The sequence below is a fragment of the Neovison vison genome, chromosome 10 (genome assembly GCF_020171115.1).
Source record: "Neovison vison isolate M4711 chromosome 10, ASM_NN_V1, whole genome shotgun sequence".
Taxonomy (NCBI): domain Eukaryota; kingdom Metazoa; phylum Chordata; class Mammalia; order Carnivora; family Mustelidae; genus Neogale; species Neogale vison.
The window spans coordinates 47,027,913-47,055,439 of NC_058100.1; the positions used below are offsets into that span (position 1 = coordinate 47,027,913).

The 27,527-nt window shown below is 57.0% G+C and overlaps 1 protein-coding gene across 1 annotated transcript in view; it reads left to right on the forward strand.

Moving 5' to 3' along the window:
• QSOX1 (quiescin sulfhydryl oxidase 1) overlaps positions 1 to 22,165 on the forward strand; it is a 33,862-nt gene extending 11,697 nt beyond the window's left edge. The window contains exons 3-12 of the mRNA XM_044267218.1: positions 3,398 to 3,443; positions 3,994 to 4,096; positions 5,578 to 5,668; positions 7,827 to 7,972; positions 10,087 to 10,221; positions 12,257 to 12,386; positions 14,442 to 14,564; positions 15,342 to 15,489; positions 18,936 to 19,115; positions 21,293 to 22,165. Of these exons, the coding sequence (XP_044123153.1) occupies positions 3,398 to 3,443; positions 3,994 to 4,096; positions 5,578 to 5,668; positions 7,827 to 7,972; positions 10,087 to 10,221; positions 12,257 to 12,386; positions 14,442 to 14,564; positions 15,342 to 15,489; positions 18,936 to 19,115; positions 21,293 to 22,053 (1,863 nt within the window). The 3' untranslated portion in view covers positions 22,054 to 22,165. The remainder of the gene's footprint in view (positions 1 to 3,397; positions 3,444 to 3,993; positions 4,097 to 5,577; positions 5,669 to 7,826; positions 7,973 to 10,086; positions 10,222 to 12,256; positions 12,387 to 14,441; positions 14,565 to 15,341; positions 15,490 to 18,935; positions 19,116 to 21,292) is intronic.
• The last annotated feature ends 5,362 nt before the right edge of the window (positions 22,166 to 27,527 follow it).

Consider the following 27,527-nt stretch of genomic DNA (forward strand, 5'->3'; position numbering starts at 1 on the left):
AAAAAAAAAAAAAAGAAAGAAAGTTCAGGTTCCAGGCCCATCATAGCCGAAGTGTAGGAAAGAAGGGCAGTAGAAGGTAAGTTTCAGAGTTTGGGTCAGATCCTGGAAGGCTTTGCGCACAGTGAGTTTGGACATTATTCACTAGTAATGGGGAGTCGTGGAAGAGATTTGAGGAGGAGGGACACGATCAGACTAGAACAGTGCCACTAAGCAAAATGCAATGAGGAGCAGTTGGAGAATGAAAAGACAGAGCAGATGAACATGTCTGAGCTCACAGACTGGTAGGGACTGTTGCATTAGTCTAGGAAATAGGTGGTAAGCCCTGGTCCGGACAAGGCAGCCGGCCCAGAGCACTGCTGAAGAATCACAAGGTCAAATTCATAGACCTTGTCCTCTGACTGGCAGATGGAGGTTGCGGGGGAGAAGATGCTGGTCTGGTTAACGGGGAGGACATGGGGTGAGACAAGGAACACAGATGGAGAAACAGGTTGGGGGAGGGATGACTTGGTCTTGGTCGGGGGGCTGGTACCCGTGTGGAGGGCACCAGGAGGAAGCAAGTCTAGGACAGGTGAAGACTTGAGACAAAGGGTTCAGATGGCAAGTCATTTAGACCAAGTGCATGATGTTGGCAAGGAAGACATACAGTAGGCTTGTTTGTTCACTCATTTACTTGCTCCCTCATTCAAAAACATGGACAAACACACACACACACAAACACACACATTTGTGACAGTACTTCCCAGAGAAGAGTGTCAAGCTGATACGTGGGAGTAGGAGAGACTGGGGCAAGAGATCATGGGGGCAGTAGACAGGAAAGGAGTCGGAGTCGGGGGAGCGGCTAGGACAGGGCTAGGGGAAGGCCGGGAAGGTGGCCAAGCAGGCCTGGTCAGTGCCGGATGAATCAAGGGAGGTGGCACAGGAAGGCCAAGAAGGAGCACATCGGCATATGTGGTACCAAACATGGCAGACCCCGGCCATGTGGGGAGGGCAGGTAGTGCCACCCTGAGACCCGGCAGAGAAAGCGAGTGGGTGGGGGGGACAGTGGGGTCAGAGAGGGGCAGTTGGAGAGGCAGAGCAGACACTGCTTCGAGAAATCTGTCAGCCCAGGGAATCGGGACATGCCGTAACTGGAGCAGGAGGAGGGCGTCTCTCGATTCCCATCTGCCTGCCCTTCCTGTCCCTTTTTTTTCTTTTTTTCCTTTTTTTAAAAGAAATTAGATTAAAAGGATCAGAATCTACTTGCGGGCCTAGGGAAGTTGCTCGCAGAAAGGGGAAAGAGAGGTTAATGGACAGGAAAAAGTTCCTCAGAACATGAAGTGGGAGCCAGAGCTCCAGGGCTGTCGTCACTCTGGAAGGCAGATGGGAGGCTTCTGAGAGCAGGAGGGAAGGCCGTGTGTGTGACAGCCCAGGGGGACGTGGAAGGACTCGGGAGGACTTCCCGTGACCCTGCACTTCAAGGACGGTGTCTCTGAGTCCCTGCATTCCCCTGGGTCAGTCTGCTGGGGCTCCTGCCCGATCCCCCACAAGCCAGGCCCTCAGAACACTCAGCCAGGGGCCAGCAGGCTGCCTTTTGATGGAGGTAAGGCCACCCCCCTTGCAGTGTGCACCTGCTCAGATCCGGGGGAGGCTGTGGTGGCCGAAGAAAAGTGACCGCGCTGCTGAAAACAACAGCTTAGCTGTGCGGGTCCGCCCTCAAGTCCCACCGCTCAGGGAACTTGGGAGCGTTTTTACAAGTGTTAGGGTAACGTATAATCTCACTCAAAATGTGTTCAGTGACTGCAAAGGATATTATTATAAATATACGTGGTACGTATCAGCGGGTGGTTTCCACCCAGAATAAAAGTTTATATTGATGGTCTAAGAAAAGAGGATAAAACAGCAGGACTTAGGAGCCGGGTAAGGGCCAGGGGACAGGAGAAGGTTGCAGGTGGCAAGACACGGGAAGGTGGGCAGGTAATGTCCAGATTTTCGTGTCCTGCCTACAAATGACTAAATAAATACAGTGTTGCTTTTTTTTTAAAGATTGTATTTATTTATTTGACAGAGATCACAAGTAGGCAGAGAGGCAGGCAGAGAGAGAGGAAGGGAAGCAGGCTCCCTGCTGAGCAGAGAGCCTGATGCGGGGGCAGCTTAATCCCAGGACCCTGGGATCATGACCTGAGCGGAAAGCAGACACTTTAACCCACTGAGCCACCCAGGTGCCCCTGATCAGAGTTTCCTAGCGTTTAGAAGGTGGAACAAGGGAAGGGGGTGATAATCACCCTGCAGGTAACATGTATTGATCCCCTACTGTATGCATGAGCTACAAGCACTGGAGACGTATCATCTTTGAGTCTTCACAGCAGTTCCTTGAGGTGATGGCGCCATCCCTGTCTTAAACATGAGATGGGATTGCCCAAGGTCACGCTGCAGGGGTATGGCAGAGCCAGGTCTGGTACCCAGGTCCGGTAGACCCCGGGGCCTGCACTCAACCACCAGCTTGGGAGAAGTCCAGAAGGATGGCCAGGCCATTGCAGCAGATGTCCGAGGAAGCTACAGGTGGCCCCAGAAGATCTCAGGAAGAGTCTTCTTCCAGGCCCGCAGGCTCTCTGCCAGACACTTAGGTGGCTGTCTGTCTGTCTGTCAGGACCACTGAACTGTACTCCCTCCTGAGCCCGCGAGAGCACAGGCCAGAGCTCTGGCAGCAGTCTTTTCACTTAGGCAGAAGCCCAGATTCTGACAAGTTGTCTTTGTTCTCTCTGTCCTCTTGCCCAAGGAGGTGACAGACTGAGCCTGGAGTGTCCTGTAAATGGGAAAAGGGGACAAAGTGATGAGTTCAGTTGACTTGTCTGTAACAGGACTTGTGTCTGCAGGGGCTCAGGCCCCCCCTTCAGCAGGACCTGACCTGGAGACCCCTCCCTCCACGGGGAGTCTGCCGAGCCAGGCTGGGAGTTCTCCGTGGACAGACACCAGCCGCTGGTGGTGGTGGACAGATTGCCTCAGAGGGCAGCTGACGCTCCCTGGGGGACGTATGAAGTGACTTTGTTTCGTCAGTTAAGTCAGCCTCATCCACTCAGTCATGCAATGAGTGTTTTCATTCATTCGTTTCAAGTTGGAGAGACCGTCCGTCACTCGTGGAGTCTGTAGGCTGCTCCTGCGTGTCCCGGGTGCGTCAGAGCCATGGGGGTGGGGATCGGATGCGCAGACGGTGGGGACAGGAATCAGCGTCCAGCTCCAGGAGCAGATACCTCTCTGTTCTCCTTATAGACGAGAGAACTGAGGCTCAAAAAAGTTAAGTCATTTGCCCGAAGTCAGCCTCTTTAGTGAGCAGCGGGTCTCAGACACCGATCCCTCTGGCCCCTGTGTGGGGGTCTTAGCTCCGTGTGTTACTGACTCTTGCCTGTGTGTTTGCTTCCAGTTCTTTAAGGCCTTTTCCAAGAATGGCTCAGGATCAGCATTGCCAGGTGGGTCTCCTGGTTCCGGTTATCAAAATCTTCTTTTTCTTTCTGTTGGGTTCCTGCCGAGGTGAGGAGAGCCCAGCAAGGTCTGTAGGGTGAACAGTTCCCTAAGTGGAAGCGGAGTTTTGTGTTTTCCGGGGGCCTTCCCGGCCAGCCTGGATGGTGCCTTCTGGAAGAGGGGGCTGAAGAAACCCTTCTATTTTGCTCCATTCAGGGTTCTGGGAAGAGGGGAGGGTCGCCATGAACCCAGGCTAACCCATCATGTCAAAATGGGGTTGGCATCCAGAGGGACAGAGTAGACAGCCTCCGGGGAAAAGCACTCACGGGCTCCAGGCCGAGGGACTCCTTCCTGCCCTCTGAGGGATGGGTCTTCTCGTGTAACTTAGGGCCACAGAAGAAGACCCCACCGCACTGCTCTAATAGAGAAGGACTGACCCATGCTCTGTTTCTCTCAGAACTAGCCTGTGCCCCGGGCCCTTTGTTTCAGCAAAGCTGACAAGGCCGCTGGGATTATTGCTCCCTCATGCGCCCCTCCCCCATGTCCGTCTTCATCCAGTGGCTGGTGCTGATGTGGAGACGCTGCGGAAGAGGCTCATTGACGCCTTGGAGTCCCATAGTGACACGTGGCCCCCCGCCTGCCCCCCGCTGGAGCCTGCCAGGTATGCGGGGCTGGAGCAGGTGGGGTGCGGTGTGGGCCGGGATCGCAGGCCTGGGAGTGAGGGTAGCGGGGACAGCTGCGTAGGGGATACAAAGGCCTTTGTCTCTGGGGCAGACCCTCTGTGGGCAAGAGCCCCGAGCCGCTCTGGAGCAGCTGGTAGGAGACTCCCTGTCGCTGGAGGGCCTCCCTGAGGAGCCCTGGCTTCGTGGGGTCGAAGGGTGCAAGGGAAGGAAGAGATGGGCGGCAGTTCTCCGGGCCATGCCTGCCTCTGCTTTTCACAGCCTGTGCTCCGGAACGTTTGTGGGGTGCAGCAGACTTCACAGCATCTAACCCAGAGGGGGCACTGACAGAGTGGACATGGGGCGAAGAAGGAAGGCTCAGAGGAAAAGGGAGCCCTGCCTCTAAGAGGAAGTGGTCATCTTTCTGAGCGGTGGCTGTGACTGGGGGGTGGGCCACGGCGGCTGGTGGCCCGCATCTGCCTGCCAGGCAGGCTCCCAGGATTGCCTCTTCTAGAAGGAAAGGGCACGGTGCCTCGCTTCGGCTCTCCCACAGAGGGTAGACTGAGAGCACTAGGTCTCGCCCTCCTAGATGAGAACTTGAGACAGGATAGAGCCCACCTCAAGGGTTCCTGCCAAGAAGGAGCAAATCTGGGTACCCGCAGGCACTGCTGGAGGGAGCCCAGCCTCAGAGCGCAGGGAAGATCCCAGGGCCTGAGGAGGCTCATGAAGCAGGCGCTGGGGCTCCAGGCCCCCACATCAATTTGCTCATGTTCTTGAAAGCAGTAATCCTGCCGAGAGACTGTGCTGCTAGCGTCAGTTGGGGTTGAATCCAACCCTCAATTTTTTTTTTTTTTAAATCAGCTTGTCCAAGTGTCCGTCCTCCTGGAGGGCCCCGCAGAGACCCTGGGCCCAGTGTTAGTCTTGGTTTGGGGCTGTCCTAGACCCCTTCTCTCCAGGAAACATTCCTGCCAGCCTGCCCTTACTTACATTTCTCAGTGACCGTGTCCACCTCTCTCTCTCTCTCCTGCACGTACATCCTTCGTGGTGCGTTTTCAGTCCCACGGATCTCAGAAGCAGCAGGTCAGGTAGACCTGCCAACCTCATGGGTCCTGAACATTGTCCATATTCACTCAGCCTTGCCCTTATCAGAACACAGAGACCGCTGGTCTCAAAGCCCCCCTCTCCTGTCCTCCTCCTCCTCCTCCTCCTCCCCAGGCCACCTCGTACTCACTCCAGATTCTTAGAAGAAACAATGTGAAAAAAAAATCAAAATGTGGATCAAACGGAGAAGCAGCTTGTAGGGAAGCAGAGGCAGCGTCCTCTGAGACTAAGGGTTTGGCTTGCTCCCCCTGGAGGGCTGGTGGGGGCGACTTCCATGGAGCCTCGAGTGGGAGCAGGAGGGGGATATATGGCTGCCCCCATAGTTTTGTGACAGGCGTGCCTGGTGTCCCAAGCAGGTCACTGCCGCTCTTGTCTCTTGCAGGCTGGAGGAGATTGATGGATTCTTTGCGAGAAACGACAAAGATTACTTGGCCCTGATCTTTGAAAAGGAAGGCTCATACCTGGGTAGAGAGGTGAGCGCCCCCCAGGGTCCCTGCAACACCAAGGTGGGCGTCAGCAGAGAGCCCAGTGAGTTCAGGAGCTGGGCTGTTCCGGTGAATTCTGGGGTCTCAGCCACATGCACGTCTTAGCCCAGCACTGGCCTGACCCCTGCTGGAGGACCCAGGAAGTGTGGGAGCTGGGCCTTTCCGTGGGAAAACCTTTGTCTTTTTTATCTCCCTCGTTGAACGTGCGTCTGTAACACCCGCTGTTCACTGAGCACTGGACTAGAGTGCAGGCACACGTAGTCGCTAATCTTCACAATTAAGGATGATGACCGGGTAACAGGTTGAAGGGCCCCGGGCCGGTGGATTGGTGGAGCAGGGCTTTGAACCAGGTCTGTGAGTGCCGCAAGCCTGGTGGTTTCCACACCGCCCCACCCCTGTGGAACTGGAGCCTGGGTGTGGGGAGGGGCGGTCAGAGCTCGTTCAGGGCCTCTGGAGGAAGCAGTAACAGAACAGGCAGGTGTGAATTGCCGCCCCATGGTGACCTGTCTGGAAAAGCGTGTCTGGAAAGCGTGATTGCTCCCTTTCCTCAGGACACTGCTGGCACAAATGAGGCAGGTTAGGGGAAGGGCCTGGACTGGTAGCTGGCGCAGAGTAGGTGCTTTTTAAAGATCCCTTCCCCTGGCCTAATGCAGAGAGCTCTCCAGTCTGCCGCTGGCACACAGACTTCTCTACACCCTTTGTGGGCTTTTCCCAGACGCCGAGGGGGGACAGGCCAGGCCGGGGTGAAGTCCCAAAGCAGTGCAGGGATGCAGAAGAGGCAGGAGGTGGAGATGAAATTAAACACCACTGCTGGCTCCGAATGCTTTCCTCCTGAAATTCCTCAAGCATATCCAGGGCGCTACGGGCTGCCTCCAGGCCTCTGAGCCCTGAGAAGGGAAACAGAGGGTGATGGCGAGGGGCACGGAGCTTTGCTGGAGGACTACCTGCCCCTTCTGGGGTCCCAGTCCAGGTCTAATGACAAGGAAGTGATTAAAAGTGTTCATTGGAAACAGATCTTCCCCCTACTGTCCCTCAGGGCCAGGGACCCTGTTTCCATGCAGAGATGGTTAGTGTGAGAAGCAGGAGGGCTCAGTAGTCAAGAGCCCAGACCCTGGAGCCAGTTTGACCTGGGGTGCATTGCCCAGTTTGGTCACTTCCTGCCTCTATCCTCTAAGCACTTGATTTCACCACTTAACCTTTGTGTTCTCATTTGCAATAGACATTTTAGTTTTGGGTTTTTTTTTTTTTTTTTAAGATTTATTTATTTATTTATTTGACAGAGAGAAAGATCACAAGTAGGCAGAGAGGCAGGCAGAGAGAGAGGGGGGAAGCAGGCTCCTTGCTGAGCAGAAAGCCCGATGCGGGGCTCGATCCCAGGACCCTGAGATCATGACCTGAGCTGAAAGCAGAGGCTTAACCCACTGAGCCACCCAGGCACCCCAAGACATTTTAGTTTTTTAATGAACACTTATATACCCCAGTCACTTATACATGCCCCAGTCACTGTTACACATTTCATAAAATTAACCTCTTCGGTCCTTTTAAAGCCCTCTGAGGTTGGTATGTGTGTTATTCCAGTTTTGCAAGTAAAGAGATGGAGTCGGGGAGGTTTAGGCCAGTGGGACCAGGATGCAAACAGAGGCAGCCCCCGGCTTGGTCTCCTAATAATAGTTTCCATCTCATAGCATTATTTTGAAGATTCAATGAAGCGATCCATAAACAGTCATAATACCGTCTCAATAAATGTTAGCTAACATGATTTTCCCCCTTATTTCTTTCTAAAAATAAAGTCATGTCTAAGTATGTTTTTCTGATTTGGAATAGAGATAGAAAGTCTTGTAAATATAAGAATAAAAATGAAACCACATTTTATTATGCCTTCTACAAATTACTTTCATTGGAAAGAAAATTGTATTAGATTGGACTGCCCTAGGAAATTCAAGGTGTGTGGTGTGCACAGTTCCAAGGCCCCTGCCCTGGGCAGCATGTGACTCTTGTCGCCTGTGGGGTCGTTGTGGTTGGTGGCAGGAGACTGCCGGCACACTCGTCCACTCCCCAGAAGGCTTAGAGTCTGGATGGTGCCCGCCCAGGTCTCCCTCTGCCCAGTGGCTGCCCGCCCCCGCAACATGTCTGTCTGTTTCCACAGGTGACTCTGGACTTGTCCCAGCACCAAGGCATAGCAGTGCGCAGGGTCCTGAACACGGAGGGCGATGTGGTGAGCAAGTTCGGGGTCACTGACTTCCCATCTTGCTACTTGCTGTTTCGGAATGGCTCTGCCTCTCGGGTCCACGTGTGAGTGCTGTGTGTCCCTCCTCCCCTCTCTCTTCTCCCCCTGCCCACATCCCTCCTTCCCGCCTACAGAAGCCTGCCACGTTCTTCCTGCTACAGTTGCTCTGAGGAGCCCCCTTGTGCAGGAGAAGCAGCTGCCTGTGCCTGGAGTGGGTGGGCAGTGCCAGGCACGCGGCCCCCCGGCCTCCAGCTCAGGAGTCCGGTCTCGGGCCCCTGGTGCACTCGCCGCTGCTCCGGCACCATCGCCCTGGCAGCGCTGGCTCTAGTCCCCATCCTCCGCAGTTCACAGGCTCCTTGGCAGGCTGCAGGCCTGGCAGGCACTCAGATATGCCTGACCCTCCCTCCCTTTGGTTTTCTAATTGCAGAAAAGTTCATTAGGAGCTAGACAATAGCCAGTTCCAAAATGCCAAGAGAAAACAATCAGGCCAGCCTCAGCCCCTCTGTCAGGCTCCTGCTGCTGAATGGCCCGTTAAATGGCGCCAGATGGTGCCTCGGTGCCCTCCCTGGGCAGATGATTGATGTCGCCTGGCTCCTGCCGGCAGGAGCTCGAGGGCCAGGGAGACCGAGTCTTGCCTGAGGTGCCCAGTGAGCTGCCCTGCGGGGCCGTTAGCACCATCCTGGACAGAGGCCCGGCAGGGTGGCCCCTGGCCCTTGCCGGCCCCAGTGACCAACCAGCACTGGGCCAGCTTCACCAGGGAATTCCGCCGGGGGAGGGGAGCGTGGGCTGCAGAGGGACAGGGAGGGACAGACAGTGCCAGTCCTGGTGGGGAGAGGAGGCATTGTCTCCTCACTTGGAGCTGGTGGAGGGGAAAATTGTTTGTGACGACGCTGCTCCTGAGCCATCTGCTCGGCGATAAACATCGGGCCGGGACAGCGGAGTGGAAAGCGGTGCTTCCCGGTGCCAGCTCCCCCGGGGCGTCCCTTCACGTGGCTGCTGGTCTTCACACTCTCCCTCCAGGCAGCCGTGACCAGGAGATGTCGCTTGCCCTGAGGACTCTCTGTCAGAAGAGAGAAAGAAATCAAAAGGATTGTACAAGGATTGGAGAATTTAGCGTTGTTGTTATTACTACCTGTTTTTAAAAAATCAGGTATCAAACGCCCTTGATTTCCTTGGGGAGTTGGGCCACCTCTGGTACTTCAAAGCAAGCTCCTGAGTGGGCAGCCTCCTTTGGTCTCCGGCGAAGGTAGTCAGACCCAGGCATCTCGTCCATGGGCAGAAGTAGCTCCGTCCCACAGCTGCTCCACGGCAGGCTGAGGAATGTTCAGACCTGCTGCTTTTCCAGATGGGGCTCGGAGAGCCTTTCCACAGCATGAGTGGTGGATGGAAAGGCTAAAGTGAGGCCTGGGCGCCTTGGTTTGACCTCACTGGGGAGGAGATGTAACCAGATTCATGTATTTTTTTTTTTAAGATTTTATTTATTTATCACAGAGAGAGAGGGGGAGAGAGCGAGCACAGGCAGACAGAATGGCAGGCAGAGGCAGAGGGAGAAGCAGGCTCCCTGCTGAGCAAGGAGCCCGATGTGGGACTAGATCCCAGGATGCTGGGATCATGACCTGAGCCGAAGGCAGCTGCTTAAACAACTGAGCCACCCAGGTGTCCCTCTTTTTTTTTTTTTTTTTAAGATTTTATTTATTTGACAGAGAGAGACAGCAAGAGAGAGAACACAAGAGGGGGAGTGGGAGAGGGAGAAGCAGGCTCCCCTCTGAGCAGGGGGCCCGATATGGGGCTCGATCCCAAGACCCTGGGATCAAGACCCAAGCAGAAGGCAGATGCTTAATGACTGAGCCACCCAGGTGCCCCAGATTCAAATATTTCTTAATAAACATTTCTGCCAACGGGCGCCTGGGTGGCGCAGTTGGTGAAGCATCCGACTCTTGGTTTTGGCTCAGGTCGTGATCTCAGGGTCATGGGATTGAGCCCCATATCAGGCTCCACACTCAGCACAGAGTCTGCTGGAGATTCTCTCCTTCTCCCTCTGCTCCTCCTCTTTAAAAAATAAATTAAAAAAATAAACACTTCTGTCAGCTGAGCCACCTGCCTCCTCTCCTGACATGATTTTGTCCTGGGGTCTCTTTCTCCATACCCACTGCCTCCCCTCTGGTTTCTTTTCTCACAGGCTTGCGGAATCCAGGTCCTTCTACACCACTTACCTGAAGAGGTTCTCCAGGGCCCCCCGGGAGCCTGTCCCCACCAAGCTTGTGCCAACCACTGCTCACACAATAGCTCCCACTGTGTGGAAAGTCGCAGATCGGTAAGGCCACGCCCCCTCGCCTCCCCAGAGCCTCACCTCCGATCCCAGAGCCCCGGCCTCCATACCACACTCTGGTCCCTATCTTGAGCTTAGCACATGCCTTTCCAATCCCAGACCCCCTGAAGGCTGGCCTTGGCCTTTGGGCTCTCCCGGCTGCTGACCACACACAGAAGAGTCATAGCTGCTGGGATCAGCCGCAGGCACCCAGGGGCCAGCCCCGTGTCTGCTGACTGTGGGAGGTTCCAGACAGCACTTGCTTGTGTAAGTGATGGAGTGAACACTTTCCAATGCCCACATTCCTTAAACTAACACGATTCAAGAGCATGTGGGATCAGCTTGGAGGGATACCCTGTGGCCTTCTGACCAACTTCCCACCCGAGCAGCCATCTCTTCTGCAGATGTGTTTGAGTACCTGCTACCCAGTAGGCACTGTAATTCAGACACACGCAGATATGCAGTCCCTTCCCCCAGAGTTTACAGCCCCTTCCAGGAAGTCACTGACCTCTGAATGCCTCCGGTGCTGGAGAGCTCACTACCTTCTGGGCTAGTCTGTATCTTTGTGCTCAGACCTAACCATGAGGAAGCCGCTTTTCTCTCCAAGGCCGCTTGGCTCTGCCCTTGCAGTAGAATTTCTGCTCGTTGAGCAGGAGATGGGGCTCTAAGCCTCTTAAGCTGGCACCCGGCGGTATGCCAAGGAGAAATGGCTGACCGGGCAGCCCAGAGCCGCATCGGCAAGATGGCCTCCACGAGGAGACTGTCCAAGAGAACTGAGGGAGAGGCCATCTGATTTCCAGAGGGTTTGCATCCCAACGTGAAGGACTTGCAGGGTAGGAAGTGAGATGTTCAGTAAATTGGGTAAGAAGGAAACAGAGACCTAGACATGGGAACTGTCCTCATGGTCATTCACAGATGAGGATTCCCGTCATTCGAATTATAACAGCGGACGCTTACGGGCCTCGGGTGCCGAACTCCGTGCCCGGCACCTTCCATACCTTATCCCATAAGTCAGGGGCCACGTCTTGAGGCAGACCGCAAGAATGGAGAGGTACCAACCCAGGACACCCCGGTGGGGCCTAGAGAGGGCCCTTTGCCCTGAGGGTAGAGCACAGGGGTTTACAGTGCTGACCCCTTGAGTGACCCTGTTGGCTCCCGCAGCATTAGGAGGTAGGTACGGCTGGAGTAACCAGTTTACTTTACAGGTGGCGTCGCTGAGGCCCAGAAGGGTGGACTGAGTTGCCTCCCAGAACTGAGGCCAGAACCCAGGCCTCAGGAGGCAGGGGTAGAGAAGCAGCCACTGTGCCGAGCCCTTTCCTACAGAAGCCCGAGCCCAGACCCTGAGCCAGCAGGATGGGTGCGGGGTGAGGCAGCCAGCTTGGAGCCTGCAGCCTTTTCCCCAGGGCTGGGATGGCCCAAGACGTGTGACCGGGAGCCTCACCCACTACAAGGCCTGGCAGCTGTGAGGACATGAGCCCCCAAATAAAGACACGCCAGTTGCCCTCCTAACCCTCAGCCCCCACCATGCCCCGCCTCGGAGGGCAGCCGGAGCCTTGGTCTTTCCAAGAGGGTCCAGCTTTCCAGAGCCACATTGTTTGGGTGCACCCATTGCTCTGTCTGTCCCTAGGCGCCTTTGTTCAGAACAGGGAGCAGAACTCAGCCTTCCACCAGCCACCTGATTAAAAGCACCTTCAGTGAGTCCCAGGAGGGGCCAGCCCTGAGCCTATGGAGGGGACCCCTACTTCGTGCCAGGAGCTGCTGAGTGGCTTGCCTTTCTGCTCTTATTTATTCCTCTCAGCAGCCTTCCCGTGAGCAATTTATTGTTATAGTAAATGAGGAACTGTGGCTCCGAGAGATTAAGTAATACACTCAAGGTCACAGAGCTGGTTAGTGGCAGAGCCCAGTGCTAACTTATAGGACTCTGTGACCATCGACAGTGGCCCTCCCCTTCCCTCTCTGTAGCCCTAGGTGTTCATCCCCAGCCCCCAGCCTGTGGTTAATACCCTCCCCTCTCTCTCTCCACCGCCTTCTGGGTCCTCAGCTCCAAGATCTACATGGCTGACCTGGAATCCGCGCTGCACTACATCCTGCGGGTGGAAGTGGGCAAGTTCTCTGTGCTGGAGGGGCAGCGCCTGGTGGCCCTGAAAAAGTTCGTGGCCGTGCTGGCCCAGGTGAGCAGGGCCCCAGCCTCCCTTGTCGGCACCTCCCTTGGGAGCTCCTGATCTGGCTGGACACCTGGACCCACAGCGGTCCTGGTTCACTGCGGGCTGCTGCCCCTGGCTGCTGGCTGGGTAGGGTAGGGCCGGATGCCCCGGGATGTTCCCCGCGGATTCTGCCCGGGTCCCCCACTATAGTCGGAGCATGGAGTGAGGCCGTGGTCACTGGGGAAGCGGGACCCGTGGATGCCACAGGGAAGGAAAGAGGCTTTTCTGCATCTCCTCTCTTCCTTCCCAGTCACTGGTCATAGTGTGACCGGCTCCTTGGCCACCCCTCCCTTGTTCGTCTGTGGTTTCCAGCCGACCCGGCCACTCTCTGAAGTGCAGCTCCTGCCTGTGGGGGATCTGCTGTGTGTCACGCATTTGATCCTCTTGCCTTTGCACAATGGCGAGTGTTAGTCCCATTTCAGAGCCCCAGGGTGTTCAGGGGACTTGCCTCATGCCTCCCAGTGAGGAGGTGTCGGGAGGACCTGGGCTGAGATCTCTGGCCCCAGAGCCCGTGGTCCTTTCTTTGCCACACAGCTTGCTCAGCTCCGTGAAGCTGAGATGCAGGCCCCCTTCCTTCGGCACCTGTCTCCTCCTCCCTCCCCACATCCTTCTGTCTGCTTCCAGATCCCTGGTTAGTGCTGCCCTACTTAAAACCCCAGGCTCTGCGCTGTGGAGGACCGCTGAGTCAGATGTGGGCTCCGGTCCCCTTTGCAGGCTGACTGCTGACACAGCCACCCTCGGTCCCCGGGTGCCAGGTCTGTGGGCAGCTGGGGCTACCTCTGGGGGTGATCTGTGCCTCCCAGCAGGAACTGCCTGCCAGCCTCACCCCTGTCCTGGCCTTCAGGCCCATCTGGCTCCTCTGTGTGGCGCTGGTACAGCCTGAGGCCAGAGCCTTTGGCCCCTCCGCCAGGTCCCTGCTCTCTCCTAGAAGCAGCTGGAATGACTGGCCACTGGGTGGCGTGCGGTCACCAGCGTTTCCTGCTCGAGGCAGATGGTGACTCCCTGAAGTCCAGAGCCCCTAATTCATCCTTCCTCCCGACACCAGGGCCTGAGGAGGAGGAAGGGTCCAAGTCAGGGTGATGGGCGAAGGTCAGTGAGAAACGCTGACTTGAAGCTGTAAATTCATGTTGAGAGCCCAGAGGCCGGAGCGGAGCGTGTCAGAGACCAGATTCTTCCACCCCCTTCTCCCTCAGGGCCAGGGGCCAGCCCTGGAGGTTTGATGGGAATCTGTAATGGCTTTCTCAGGGGACCGGATCCACTGGCAGGCTTTTCTATTTCATGATCGTTCTTTGCTCTTTTTCCTCCACAAGTTTCTCGGTGTCTTTGTCCTCCTGACCTGTGTCTCGGTGGTTTTATCTGACCCGCTCCGCTGGTGTCCCTCCCTTCTCCTGCCCCCTCCCCCGCCCATGGGTGTGTGTTGTGTGTGTGTGCACGCACGCACATCTGTCCTCCTCCCTGGAGCCCTTGTGGTTTTAAAGTGCTGATACTAATCAGATTTCAGTTGACTTATTGTCAGAGTAGCTTTTCATGTTCCTCGGAGACTCTTGGGAGTTACCAGCAAGGTCTGGACCTTGGCTATAAGCCCCCGGGCCGCCTTGTCCCCACCAGCCGCCCATGGAACACAGATGAAAGGCTGTTGGCCAGCCTCGCCCGGCAGGCAGTCAGCTGGTCTGTCAGAAGATCGCCCACAGAGAGGACCCTGTGGCCCAGGTTCGCAGGTGCTCAGGTTCCTCCCAGGGGCAGTGTGGGGTCAGGGTCAGCCTGGAGAGAGGGAGGCCTGAGGGCTGAGCCTCACTTAGAGCTCTGTCCTCTCCCCACCCCTTCCCTCACCTTGCCAGGTGCCCTAGAGCAAAGGGAATGAAGAACCGCCTTTGTGTCTGAGGAAGAATGTTTTCCTGGTGGCTTAGGAGCATTTCAGGAAACTGCCCCTCCTCACCTCTGTGTAACCCCCTCCCCTCTGTGGGACCGCGGAGCTCTGGGAATTGCTTTTCCCACCCCAGCTTCTCCTTATGCCTCCCACAGCACTTCCCCGGCCAGCCCTTAGTCCAGAACTTCCTGCATTCCATAAATGACTGGCTCAAGAGGCAGCAGAGAAAGAAAATCCCCTACGGTTTCTTTAAAGCTGCCCTGGACAACAGGAAGGAGGTGAGTCTGGGGGCAACTGAAGACCTTCTCCCTGTCCTCAGTGACTGTGGGGATAGAAGGGGTTAACCCTGTAGCCTCTGCCCTCCTTCACCCACTTGCATTCCGGAAGGAGTCCAGGATCTCGGTTGGGCCCTTCCAGCAATAATGAATAAACCGCTCCTTACTGAGCCGTCCGCATGCACATCTCATCTCATCTTCCCAGCATGGGCGGAAGGTAGCTCTTACCCCATTTAGCAGATGGAGAAGCTGAGGTTAAGAGAGGTTAAGTAACTCTCTAAGATCATCAAGCCCGCAGGTGGTTGGGCCGGGATTTAAGACCGAGTGTGAGCAAGTTTGTCGCTGGAGCTGCCACATCGGGCCCCTCACAAGGCCCGTCTGGCCCTCTCTGGAGGCACCTGTCCGGGCTCCTGTGCTTCCGCTCTGTGCAGAGCTGGCCCAGTGCAGCCAGCAGAGACGCCCCGCTGCACAAGTGTGTTGGATGCCAAAGCTCGAAGGGGCCTCAGGGGCCAAACCCCTCATTTTACAGATGGGGAAGTTGAGGCTAGAATAGGGATGCGACTCAGTCTGTGTCACAGCTTTTCAAAATCTGCTGCTCCCTTGATGGGCGTAGCCGGTGGAAGGGAGGTGCCACCTTCCCAGTGGTGAATTGGGGAGGGACTTCATTCGTCTCAGGGCTGTGTGCTGACCTTCGAGTCTCCCGGAAGCTTCTTCCCTCTCACCGCCCGTCCCCTTCTCTTTCTTCCCCATATACGCTCTCGGGCACGTGTGTGTTCTCAGGGCACTGTCATCGCCGAGAAGGTGAACTGGGTTGGCTGCCAGGGGAGTGAGCCCCATTTCCGGGGCTTTCCCTGTTCCCTGTGGATCCTCTTCCATTTCCTGACGGTGCAAGCAGCTCGGCACAACTTCGACCCCTCGCAAGAGACAGGTGAGCCCAAGGCCTGTGCCCCCTGCCCGGCCCGGCCCGGCCCTCCACAGGCTTCGTGTCACAGGCCCAGAGGTAGCTGATTCTGCTTTTGCAGCTGGCCATGTATGCTCAGCCTAGACCCAGGACGGGGAGGACCAGGAGCGGCCACCCATTCCTGTCCCCAGCCCCAGGGTGGCGCCCTGTGCAAGCTCGGGGGTGTAAGAGTCTTTCTGGCTTTCTAGAGCCATAAGCTTGCTTTGTTTCTAGAACTTTGTGATAAATTTGTGGTTCTATTTCTTATACTCCTACAAAACTAGGAATTTTGTCTGTTTCAGTCTACATGGCTGATACTACATACTTTGAACAATTTTTTTTTGTTTGCCACGGAAAAAATCATTCTTTTTTTTTTTTTAGAGAGGGAATTTGCAAGCTGGGGAGGAGGAGGGTCAGAGGAGAGGGAGAGCGAGAACCTTAAGCAGACGGAGCTGAATGGGGTCTCTGTCTCACAACCTGAGATGAAATCAAGTTGGATACTTAACCAACTGAGCCACCCAAGCGCCCCTGAAAAGTCGTTTTCTAAGGAAGGCTGGGGAAACACATTGCCCCTTGTGCCCTATTCCCTCCTCAAACCATGTGGCTGCCCTCTGCCACTCACTCTGCCTCATACCTGTACCTCACGACCAAAGGGCAGGCGTCCAGTTCAGTCCCCACTGACTAAGGGTTAGATCACCGAGGTCAGCCTGGAGGAGGCGTCCGTGGGCCGGAAAGCACCCCGCTCTCTGGGGGCAAGGGGCAGGGGGCAGAGAGCTGCTGTGCAGCGGGCCAAGGCTCTGAGCGGGGGAAGGGCCGTGCAGGGAGAGGGAGGAAGGCTTCGTGCAGTGAGGAGGGGCGGGGGAGGTGAGCTGGACCGGATGGATGAGCAGGAGCTGAGCGAGGGAGGAGGGGGGAGAGCATTCCAGTAGAAGCAGAGGGGATTAGAGGACTAGTCCGTCAGCCCCGGGGTTGGGTCCGGTGGTGCACAAGCCAGGAAGTCCCTGCCTCAGGGGACAGCATTGCAGGGGCCAGAGACAGGCAGTAACCTTACAAGTACCTCATCTGGGCAGGGTGAGGAGTGTCCTGAAGAAGACGCACTTGGGGGCGTGGAGGAGGGACGAAGGAGGGGGGCCTCATGGCTCCGGGAGGCTTCCCTGAGGAGGTGGCCCTGCACGGACCCCCGGCTGGAAGAGAGGTTTCCAGGCTGCCCCGACAAAGTGCTACACACGGGGGTGCTTTCCCAAGAGAAACTTATTTTCTCCCAGTTCCTGAGGCTGGCGGTCCAGTGCCAGGAGGGTCGGTATCTGCTGGGACCTCTCCTTGCCTTGTAGACGGCCGTCTCCTCCCTGAGCGTTCGTGGGGTCTTCACTGGGTGTGTGCTATGTCCAGGTTGCCTCTTCTTATAAGGACACCGGTCCTGTGGCTTAGAACCCACCCTCGTGACCTCATTTGACCTTAATGGTTTCTTTAGACTCTTTGTCCAAATACAGTCACTTTCTGACGTGCGCGACGTGTGAGTGCGGGTGGACGCAGTACGGCCCGTGACACAGGCCAAGGAGTAGCAGGTGCCAAGAACAAATCTGGTGTGTTTGCAGCCCCAAAAGGAGGCCAGTGGCAGAGCCCAGTGTGGGGGAGGTAGGGGGGTGCAGGCCTGGCGGTCTCCGTGGAGGAGTGGTTGGGATTTCCCGGTCAGCGCCGTGAGATGCCTCTGGACGGGTGCTTCGAGAGACCGCTGGGTGGAGGGCGGGCTGCCCCCGGCAGGGGTGGACCGCGCCCCAGAGAGGCGGAAGCAGCCCAGGCCAGAGCGGTAGGTGGCGTGTAGAGGAAGCGGTCAGATTTGGGAGTGTTTGAACGTGGAGCTGGAGGAGCCGTGGCCGACTGGACAGAGAGCATATGCAGGAGCCAGGACCCAGCATGGACCCCAGAGCCGTTGGGCCTGAGCAGCTGGTGGACGATGGTTCTGTGAGCCGAGAGGTGGGACGGCGTAGACAGTGGGGGACTCCGTGGTCTGTGCCCACTAGTGTGTGAACGGAGTCGTAGACGGGTGGTCCGGGGCTCAGGGGAGAGATCCCAACCTTGTGCGCAGTCGCATGGGGGGTGATAGGCAAAGCCTTGGGACCAGGCGGGCAGAGGATGGCGCGGAGGCCTGGCCTCTGTGGTGTGCAGCCTCTGGGGCCCTGCCGAGGAGCAGGAGCCAGCGAAGGGGGCGGAGAAGGAGCAGCTACTGCAATTTCCGGATACCATGTCGGAAGGAGGTGTAGGTGGCGGGGCGGGGGCCGCAGTCCTGCGGTGGGGCGGGGAGGGGGGGGGAGGGGGTGGCTGCCAGGCCCGGAGCTCTCTGGCGGGTGTGGTTGCGGTGGAGCAGCAGCGAGAAGGGCCTGCCTAGATGGGGTGAAGAGAGACTAAGAGGCCAGAAATTGGAGATAACGGGGCAGGCACTGGGGTCAGAGAGGGGATGTCTTTATTGCAGTTGTCTTTACTGGTCCTATTAAGGGAGAAATCAATGACGTGCCAACAAAAGAATATATATGTACAGCGGTGAAGTCCTGAGGAAGCCAGAAGGGGTGAGGTTCCAGAGCACAGGGTGGGGGTGGGGGAGACAGGTACGGGCCGTGGCGGCTGGGCCAGGAGAAGGCAGCACTGAGGAGGCCCGCGAGGTGGGAGGTGAGGCCTGGCCTTCGGGGCTGCTCACGTCACCAGGAATGATGTGGTGGGGAGTGGTCGTGAGCAGGACACAGAGCGGGGTGGGGAGTCCCAGAGAATAGGGGGGGGGTGGGAGGGGTGGGACCGTGAGTTCGGTTTTGAGGGGCTGGGGTCCCGCAACAGGACAGTTGGACAGCAGCCCACAGCAGGGAGGGTCCTGCTGCCACCCCAGGCCTGAAGAATGAGGCTTGTGGAAGACAAGGGTTTAAGAGACACATGTTTCGGGGAGCCCAGGGTCAGGGCAAGGAGGTGAGGGGAGTATTCAAAGGTGCATCCTGACGCCAAGCCGGGGGCCCTGTGGGAGAGAGTGGGAGGCAAGGGGAGATGGAGACAAAGCGGGGCATGTGCCGAGCCGGATCCAGGGGGACCCCTGAGGCAGTGCCTGAGGGAACAGGAAGGCTAAAGTGGGCTGGGCGCAGGAGGGGTGCGGGGGCGGGTGCTCCAGACGGGTCTCCAAGAGCCTCAGTGTCCTTCTGGTGAGTTTGGGCTTTATCCCGAGTATCAGTCGGTGACAGGGACCAGGACGCGTGGCAGAGAAAGGAAACTGGGATTTAGGACTTTGGGAGGTGACGGGGTCAACTCTAAAGTGACCCCTGGAAGGCGGCCGGGTGTGCAAGGAGACCGCAGGCCCTTCCTCAGAAGGTGGGCCCGCGGCAGGCGCAGTGGTGGGGCTGGCGGGCACGGGCAGCCCGGGAGCCCCCGTGACAGGCACGGCCCTCTCCTGCCCGCAGCCAAGGCCCAGGAGGTCCTCCAGGCCATCCGCAGCTACGTGCGCTTCTTCTTCGGCTGCCGAGACTGCGCCAACCACTTCGAACAGATGGCAGCCGCCTCCATGCACCGGGTGGAGAGTCTGAACAGCGCCGTGCTCTGGCTCTGGTCCAGCCACAACAAGGTCAACAATCGCCTCGCCGGTAAGGAAGGGCCCCCTCCAAGGCCAGAGTCACCCACAGAGGGATAGGGAGGTAGGGCGTTTGGGGACCTGGACCAAAGGTAGGAGGCGGGACACTCATTGCCCCTGAGGTAACACCCCGTGTTTCACTGTGCACAGAGCCCTTCCGCATGCTCTGCCTGCCCTGCTGAGGTAGGGCAGTGTCTTGGACCCATTTTCCAGGTGAGGAAGCCGAGGCTTTGACACTCTAGGACTGTGGTCTTCCAATGCCACTGCTCCCTCGTTCCCCTGCACCAGAGCCCCTTTCTTGGAACTCTTGGGGTCCCTCTCTTCCTTCCCCTGTTCTTCCTCTGCCTGTTGTCTCCTTCCTTACTCACACCAACAGGGAGGAGAGAGCTGGGCTTTTCCACCCACTAGAAAGGGTCTAGCAATGAAATGTGCTGGAAAGGAAAGACCACATCCTGCCTCGGAAAAATGGACCGATTCCCATAGGGGGAGGCCTTGTTTTCTGAGGGTCCCCACTTCCGGTGTTTTCTCTTCCCCAGGCACAGGAGTCTGATGTGTCCAATAGGCAGAAGCATCAGACTCCAGAGTGACCAGAAGCGGGTGGGGAGGGGCCATCTGTAGCCGGGAGCCCAGGCTTATCTGTGGGGAGAGGGGAGAGCATGTGGCCGACTGACCCCCTCCCGCCCAGCCCAGCCTTGGGAGGTTAAAGGAGCTGAATGGAGCAGGTGGCAGTTCAGGCTGCTGTCTCCTGGGGCCTCCTGGGGGCTTTGAAAGGAAGACGGGAGCCTGTCTCTCTTCTCACCCCTTCCCTCCCTGCCACCCCCCACTGCCACATGCTCCCTTTGACCCTCCAGCCTCGTGACCTCGGCAGGCTCCCTGCTTCCCCGGGGACCCAGCTGCTGCTGGAGGCTCGATCTGGGGCTTCTCCTGGAGGGGCCCCAAAGAAGCCAGAACCCTGACCTCGGCAGTGGGGTCCTTCCAGTTCGCACTAGGGAGAGGGCTCACTTGGCAAGGCTGGTCACTACTGCTTCTCATGATACCCTTGGAATCTACTCGATGTCCCCACCCCAAAATAACCATTCGGACTTGGACTTCACTTGCCACTGCTTCATTCTGGCCAGCACCTTTTTCTGCCCTTGTGAAATCCTGTAGGAGAGGTGCCTCCTCCAAGAGATCTGGGTGGATGTGCCCAGGTGGCCCTGGGCGGGAGCTAGCGGCAGCTCCGCTGGAGACTCCACCTGCTCTATCAGCGTCGGTAACTTCCTGACTCTCCCAAGTGCCCTCCTCCCCACCCAGGCCCCCTAGGCACCCCTATGCTCCCCCTTGGAAGTCCCTCTCGCCGCCCCCCACCAGCAGGAAATCCCACGGACTCCTCCCCACCAGGGCTGCTGTGGCATAAAGGAGAACACCTGTGGCATGACCACGTGCCACAAACTCTTGTTCTAAAACATTTTCCGGGGCACCTGGGTGGCTCAGTCGGTTAAGTGTCTGCCTTCAGCTCGGGTCATGATCTCAGGGTGGTCCGGGAATCAAGTCCGGCTCTGGCTTCCTGCTCAGCGGGGAGTCTGCTTCTCCCTCTGCAGCTCCGCGTTCTGGTGCTCGCTCACTCTCTCTCTGTGAAGTAAATAAAATCTTCAAAACACACACACACACACACACACATTTTTCCCTTAGTTACAAAAGTAAGGAAGTGGCAGCAGGGAGCCGCTGTCTGTCCCTAGGAGGCTATGGTGGCTGCCGGGGTAGGAGTCCTCTGGCCAGAGTGGCCCCAGCACTGCTGTTGGGCTCCACGGGCCCTGGGCTAGGTTTTTTGTTTTTGGTTTTGTTTTTGTTTTTTTAAGATTTTATTCATTTATTTGACAGAGAGAGAGATCACAAGTAGGCAGAGAGGCAGGCAGAGAGAGAGAGAGAGGAGGAAGCAGGCTCCCCGCTGAGCAGAGAGCCAGACACGGGGCTCAATCCCAGGACCCCGGGATCATGACCTGAGCCGAAGGCAGAGGCTTAACCCACTGAGCCACCCAGGTGCCCCTCTGGGCTAGGTTTTACAGGGCTTCCCGCCCACACATCATTTCCAAGGGCAGTGGGGCGCCCTTCTAGCAGATGAGAAAGCGAGCGTTCTGAGGGAGGAATGGGGTCTGGGCTCCGAGGTGGGCTGAGGGCTCACCGCCCCTCCATGTGTGTTTCCCTCCCCAGGGGCCGCCAGCGAGGACCCCCACTTCCCCAAGGTGCAGTGGCCGCCCCGTGAGCTCTGTGCTGCCTGCCACAACGAACTCCGGGGTACGGCTGTGTGGGACCTGAACAATACTCTGCGATTTCTCAAGACCCACTTCTCGCCCAGCAATGTGGTCCTGGACACGCATTCCTCTCGTCCGGGCCCCCGGGTGGCTGCCCAGAGGATGGCAGCCAGAAATGTCACTCTGAGTCCTGCGAAGGCGGCGATGGTGGTGGGCCTGGGGACAGAGTCCCCCGGAACCGCTGTTCCTGATATTGTCGTAGAGAGACTCGGGGCGAGTCAGCCCCAGGATGTGCTCATTGGCTTCGGGGCTACCACGGCCAAGCCAGAGCAGGGGTCCCCCGAGCACGTAGCGGAGCTTCAGAGGGATGAGGCGGAGCAGCCCGAGGGGCGGCAGCACGTGAGCAGGCGAGACACCGGAGCCACGCTGCTGGAGGAGTTCCTGGCCGAGAGGAGCCAACCCAGAGCCCCTTCGGAGCTACGGCGCGTGGGCCGCAGCTCCAAGCAGCTGGCCAGCATCCCCGAGGGGGAGCCAGAGGCGGGGACAATGCGGGGCCAGGGCCAGTGGCTGCAGGTGCTGGAGGGGAACTTCTCCCACCTGGACATCAGCCTCTGTGTGGGGCTCTACTCCCTGTCTTTCATGGGCCTCCTGGCCGTCTACACCTACTTCCGGGCCAGGATGAGGGCGCTGAAGGGCCATGTTGGCCACCCTGCGGCCTGAACCATTCAACTTGGGGAAGGGGCAGGGCCGGGAGCCGCCACTTGTGGTGCTCTCCCAGCCCCCTGCCCCTCTTCTCTCTCCCCGTGTTCCTTGTCCAGGGAAATCCAGAGAAACCAGTTGCTCCAATGGACCTCCTTGGGCCTTCTGGGACGGAATGTTCCATAGACATGAAAGCATGCATAGGGCTTGTGTTCATCTGACAGCGCAGGGGAGGGCAGTGTTGGGCAGAGGGGTTGGGAGGCTTAGCACCAAATTCCTCTCTTTTACCTTATTTGAAGTCCCTCCTCGTTCTCGTTGAAGCTTCCGTGTCTCCAGTTGGTCTTGGCCCTAAAAACTGGGGCAAGCCAAGGCCAAAGATCCCCGGGTTCCCCTTCCAGAGGAGAGTTTCCAGCCTAGTGGGCTAGAGCCAAACTCCTCACTGTATTCCCGAGCTCCATCCATCCTGCTCCCTTCCAGATGCAAAGAGGCCTTTGTGCCAGAGAAGGAAGGACTGCCCCTGGCCCTCTGTGGCCTGTGTGTCCTCCAGCCCCTCCGATCTCCAGGGTGGGGCTTGCTTCTGGGTGGGGGAGGGGATGGTCTGGAAGCTTCTGAGAGTCCTGCTGGTCTCCCAGGTGAGGCTTGGGTTCAGGGTTGGAGGCAGGAGAGCTTCTGGGTCCTTCCCCAGAGCTCTGCTGCTGGCGCTGGTGTGGACTTGGACGGGTGAGGGCCCCGGGGCTGGGTGGTGAGCTTGGCGGGACCTGAGAGGGGCTAGCGGGGGACTCAGGGATGGGGGCTGGTGTCTTTAGTGCCTTGGCTCTGGGCTTAGCTGTGAGGGGAGAGGGACGCTTCAGGGAAAAGACGGTTGCTTCAAATGCGCTTTGGCTCCTCCCCAGCGGACTCCACCCCTGTTGGAGCTGGGTCTGCTGTCTTTTGATTTTGGCCTCCAAAACAGATGTTAGTCTCTGAATGTGGAGGGTGCTGGAGTAAGGGGGGGTATCCTCTCTCCTGAAGGTCCACCTCCTGTCGTGTAGAGGTTCAAAGGGTCAGCGGGGAAGGTGGCTCCGTACACATGCTTGATTCCCACTCTGCCCCACTGCTTGGGAAGGTTGTGGAATAAATTATTTTTGTTAAAGCAAGCCCTGGTATGTTCTTTAAGTTGCTGTTTGGAGACCTTGAGTCCAGAATGCACAGAATCCAGCCTCTGTGGGATTCCAGCCAGACGTGCTGGCCCTTGGCTCACGGAGCTCCCACCCTACAGGGGACAAGGTGCCCTGGCCCTCCTCCATGGTCCCCAGAGCCCTCCGGCCCAAGCCCCTTCCAATATCCAGGGGTGCCAGGGGACAGAGCTTGGTGAGGTCGAATGCCGCTGCCTCCTGTTCCCCCAGCCTCCCTGGAGTTCTGGTTCTGCTCCCGGAACCTTCCTCTGCACCTGCCCAGCCCGCCACAGCCACGCCTCCCTCCCTCCTCTCAAGGAAGGAGACAGTTTGGGTTTGTTTTCAAGAGCTCTTCCACAGGGAGGAGTCAGCCCGACTGGAGAGCCTGTCCCTAATCCGGCCTGGCAGGCTTTACAAGGCTCAGAGCTGCTGATAATGAACCTCATTAAGGGGGAGCAGGAGCCTCAATCCGATTTGGGGTTTTCTCTTTGACATCTTCACTCAGCTCAGATGGCCTTTGCACGGGGTAGAGCAGGTGGGATCCCAAGCAGGCTCCCTCTGCCAGGGCAGCTGGGATGAGGAGCACAGGCAGGGGTCAAACCCCCACCCCCAGCCCTGCTTATGTCAGCCCTGTGCTACCTCTTTAGCCGGATAGTCCAGCCTGGAGCCTCTCCGCAGGCCTCTTGTCTGCCTGCAGTTCCCTCTCCGCGTCCCTCCTCCATCTGTCCCCTCCATTCCCCTAAGCCGGCTCTGCCCCCTCTCCCCCTGCCCACTGGGGCCTGGCTGGGAGGCTCACAGGGCACACTGGGCAAGATGACCCTGACCTGCAAGAAGGAGAAAGAGGTCCCAGGGCCGGTGCGTGCCGAGCCAAGACCTCCCGTCTAGCTCCTCTACCACCTGGGACCTGAAACAATGTCAAGGACAGAGGGCCCTTACAGCTCCAGTGAGGCAGGCCCTAGTAGGGCCCTGGCAGTGGGTGTGGGTCTCTTCACAGCCAAAGCTTTCTTGGGCTGTCCCAGCCAACCTGACTGATAAACAAGGGCAGGCCCCCTCCTTAGTGGGGCTGCTGCCTTTCACCTTGATTTCCCCAGGGCGCACTCAGCGGCATAAACTGGCTTGCCCACCAGCCCGTCCCCTCCTTCCTACCCGTCTGCCAGCCCGGGAGCCCAGGCTTCTGCGACTGGAACTCTGCTTACTGTTCTAGATGGCTCTCTGCATCCTGGGAGAGCTCCTATGCAGGAGAGGGTCCTCAGGGGAGCCCTGGAAAGCAAAGGCTCCTTGTTCTGCAGCTGGACAGAGAAATCCCCTACTGTCTGGGATGCTCCCTACTGAGCATTCAGGAAGGATTTCTTCAAGACGGAGGCAGCTGAGCTGGCTTTTGACAAATGAGTGGGTGTTCGCAAGGAAAAAGGCATCACAGGCCAAGGGGAAAGCACATGCCAAGTCAAGAAAGAAAAACAGTGACTACAAGAAATTCTCAGTATAAAAATGCAGAAAAAATATTTTGTTAAAAAAATTTAAGGAGCATCTGGGTGGCTCAGTGGGTTAAGCCTCTGCCTTCAGCTCAGGTCATGATCCCAGAGTCCTGGGATGGAGCCCCATCTCGGGCTCCCCGCCCAGTGGAGAGTCTGCTTCTCCTCCCTCTGCTTCTATGCCCACTTGTGCTCTCTCACTCACTCCCTCTCTCTCAGGTAAATAAATAAAATCTTAAAAAAAAAAAATTTAAGAGGCACCTGGGTGGCTCAGTAGATTTCAGCTCAGGTCATGATCTCAGGGTCTTGAGACCCAGGGGGTGTCTGCTTGAGGATTCACTCTTCCTCTCCCTCTGCCCCTCCCCCCACTTGCACTCTCTCTCTCTCTCTCTCTCTTTTTCGCTCTCTCACTCAAAATAAATCTTTTTAAATAAATAGAAGGGTGTTCTTGGTGCTGCACTGGGCTAACGCTGGGGAGACAGGGAAGAGAGGTTCCCGCTGGTGTGAGGCTTCCACGCTAGAGGAGGAGAAGAGAGAGAGTGTGCTAAGCGCTCTGAAGGTGGGACCAGCAGGGGGGGACTTGGGGGGGCTTTCCGGAGACCCAGGAAGTTGGATGAGAAGCAGGAAGTTGGTGGGGGGGAACCGTAAGCCCCAGGGGCTGCTTTGCTCAGAAGTCACCTCCAGGCTGGTGAGGTCCCAGTGGGTGGCCCCCCTCCAGCCTGGCAGCCTTGGCACAGGGTAGGGGAAGGGGACTGGGGCAGCACATCATTCCCTGGGTGTGGGGGTGAGGAATGGGCTCCAGGGAACCCACACAGTCTTGGCCCTGGAGAAAGTCACCCGCAGCAGAAAGAGGAGGAGACCTGGTTCGTTCCTTCGGCTTGGCCACTAACCAGCTGCATTAGACATTGGACGAACCATTCATCTCTGGGGTCTTGGCCTCCTCACGTCTAAGGTGAAGGCCTCAGACAAAGCTTCATGGTCCCTAAGGTGCCTGATAAGGTCTCTGATAGTGATTTCAGCTGATTTCTTGTGAGCTCAGTGAGGGGCTTGTCCCTTCAGAACCTTCCAGAAAGGACTCCAGCTAACGGAAATCACAGCTTTTATGACCTGTGTCATCCTGGAAGCCCAGGACGACTGTGAGAAGGGAAAGCTCACTCATACCAGCCTGCACCCTTCACCCCACAGGGGTCCTCTGCTACCCCCCAGCACTGCCTGAGTCCCTCCAGGATCGTCTCCCTGAGCCGGCTCCACGGCAAGCCCAAGGACCCCTCCCTCATGTCCCTCTCCTTCCCCATCACCTCATTTCAGGGCCAACCTCCTATGAGGGCAGAGGCTGCTGCTTAGGCAGGTGGGTAAGATTCCCCCCATTCCCATCTACACAGCTTTAAGAACTCAACCGAACTCTAAGAACAATTTCATTTCCAGCCCCGATCCCCTGTGCGTGGCTTGCCTCCTCCTCGGGCCTGCCTCTGCGTCCCCCCACAACAGTGCAGGGCCCTGGCTTCTCCTGGCTTTTCCAGCCTCGCCTCAACGGTCCCTCACACTTGCTTTCTCCCTTCCTCTGCTGTCCTGGGGGGTCCTTCACCCCAGGAGGGAGAACAACTCTCATTCCTCTCTCTCTCCTGCCCTGCGGCTTAGCCCTCCTCCTGCCTGGGCCCCAGCAGTGCAAGCTCTTCCATAGCGAGTCGCCCCATGCCCTCGGGATCCCAGTTCCCGGAGGGACTCCGTTCACTGCACTCAGGCCTCCCACCCCAGTCCAAGCTTTGGTCTCTGCTCTGGAAGAAATCTGGAAGAAAGCACCCGCCCGTGAGCGCCTCCAGGGGGTGGCTGGTGGCCCCTTCTCTCTGCTCCCCCTCCCTGGCCCCTTCTCTCCAGGCTTCACCTCTGCCTGGGGGAATGTGAGTGCTGGCCTTGGGTCAGAGGCAGGAAGGAAAGAATCTAGAATTCGCAAGGCAAAGATGGGGATCTCTGCCAACATGAGGGAATGACATTAAGGAGGTCCTCATGGGGTGCCTGGGTGGCTCAGTGGGTTAAAGCCGCTGCTTTCGGCTCAGGTCATGATCCCAGAGTCCTGGAATCGAACCCCGAATCGGGCTCTCTGCTCAGTGGGGAGCCTGCTTCCCTCTCTCTCTGTCTGACTGCCTCTCTGCCCACTTGTGATCTCTGTCTGTCAAATAAATAAATAAAATCTTAAAAAAAATAAAATCTTACAAAATATGTATATGTAGTTATATACAGATACATAAATGTTAATGTTTGTCTATAGAAAGGCTGGAAGAGGATACATCAAACTCTGACCAGTGGTTGTATCTAGAAAGTGAGGTTAGGGTGGCCTGGAACTAGGGCTTCGACTAGATCGAGGCGAGGAGAACAGAACTGACGGAGACACTTATCTTCGGGATTAACACTTGGCAGTGCCGCCTCAAATTGGGGAACGTGGGCACCTCCATAACTTCACCCTAGTCCTGGCTCTGACCTAAATACTTAAATACCTTTTTGAATTTTTGTAATAAATACATTTCTTTTGAAAACAAAGAATAAGAAGGAAAATAAATAGGATTAAAAGATTTTAAAGTTCTTTTGTAGGTCTCCTGGGTGGCTCTGTTGGTTAAGTATCTGCCTTCAGCTCAAGTCATGATCCCAGGATCCTGGGATCGAGCCCCACATCGGGCTCTCTGCTCAGCGAGAAGACTGCTTCTCCTTCTCCTACTCCCCCTGCTTATGTTCCCTCTCGCTGTCTCTCTGTCAAATAAATAAATAAAATCTTTAAAAAAAAAAAAAGAAAAGGAAGAAAAAGAAAGAAAGTAAAGAAAAGACAACAGATAATTTTAAAAGAAGATTTCATTCATGCTCTCTCGTCACAGACAGG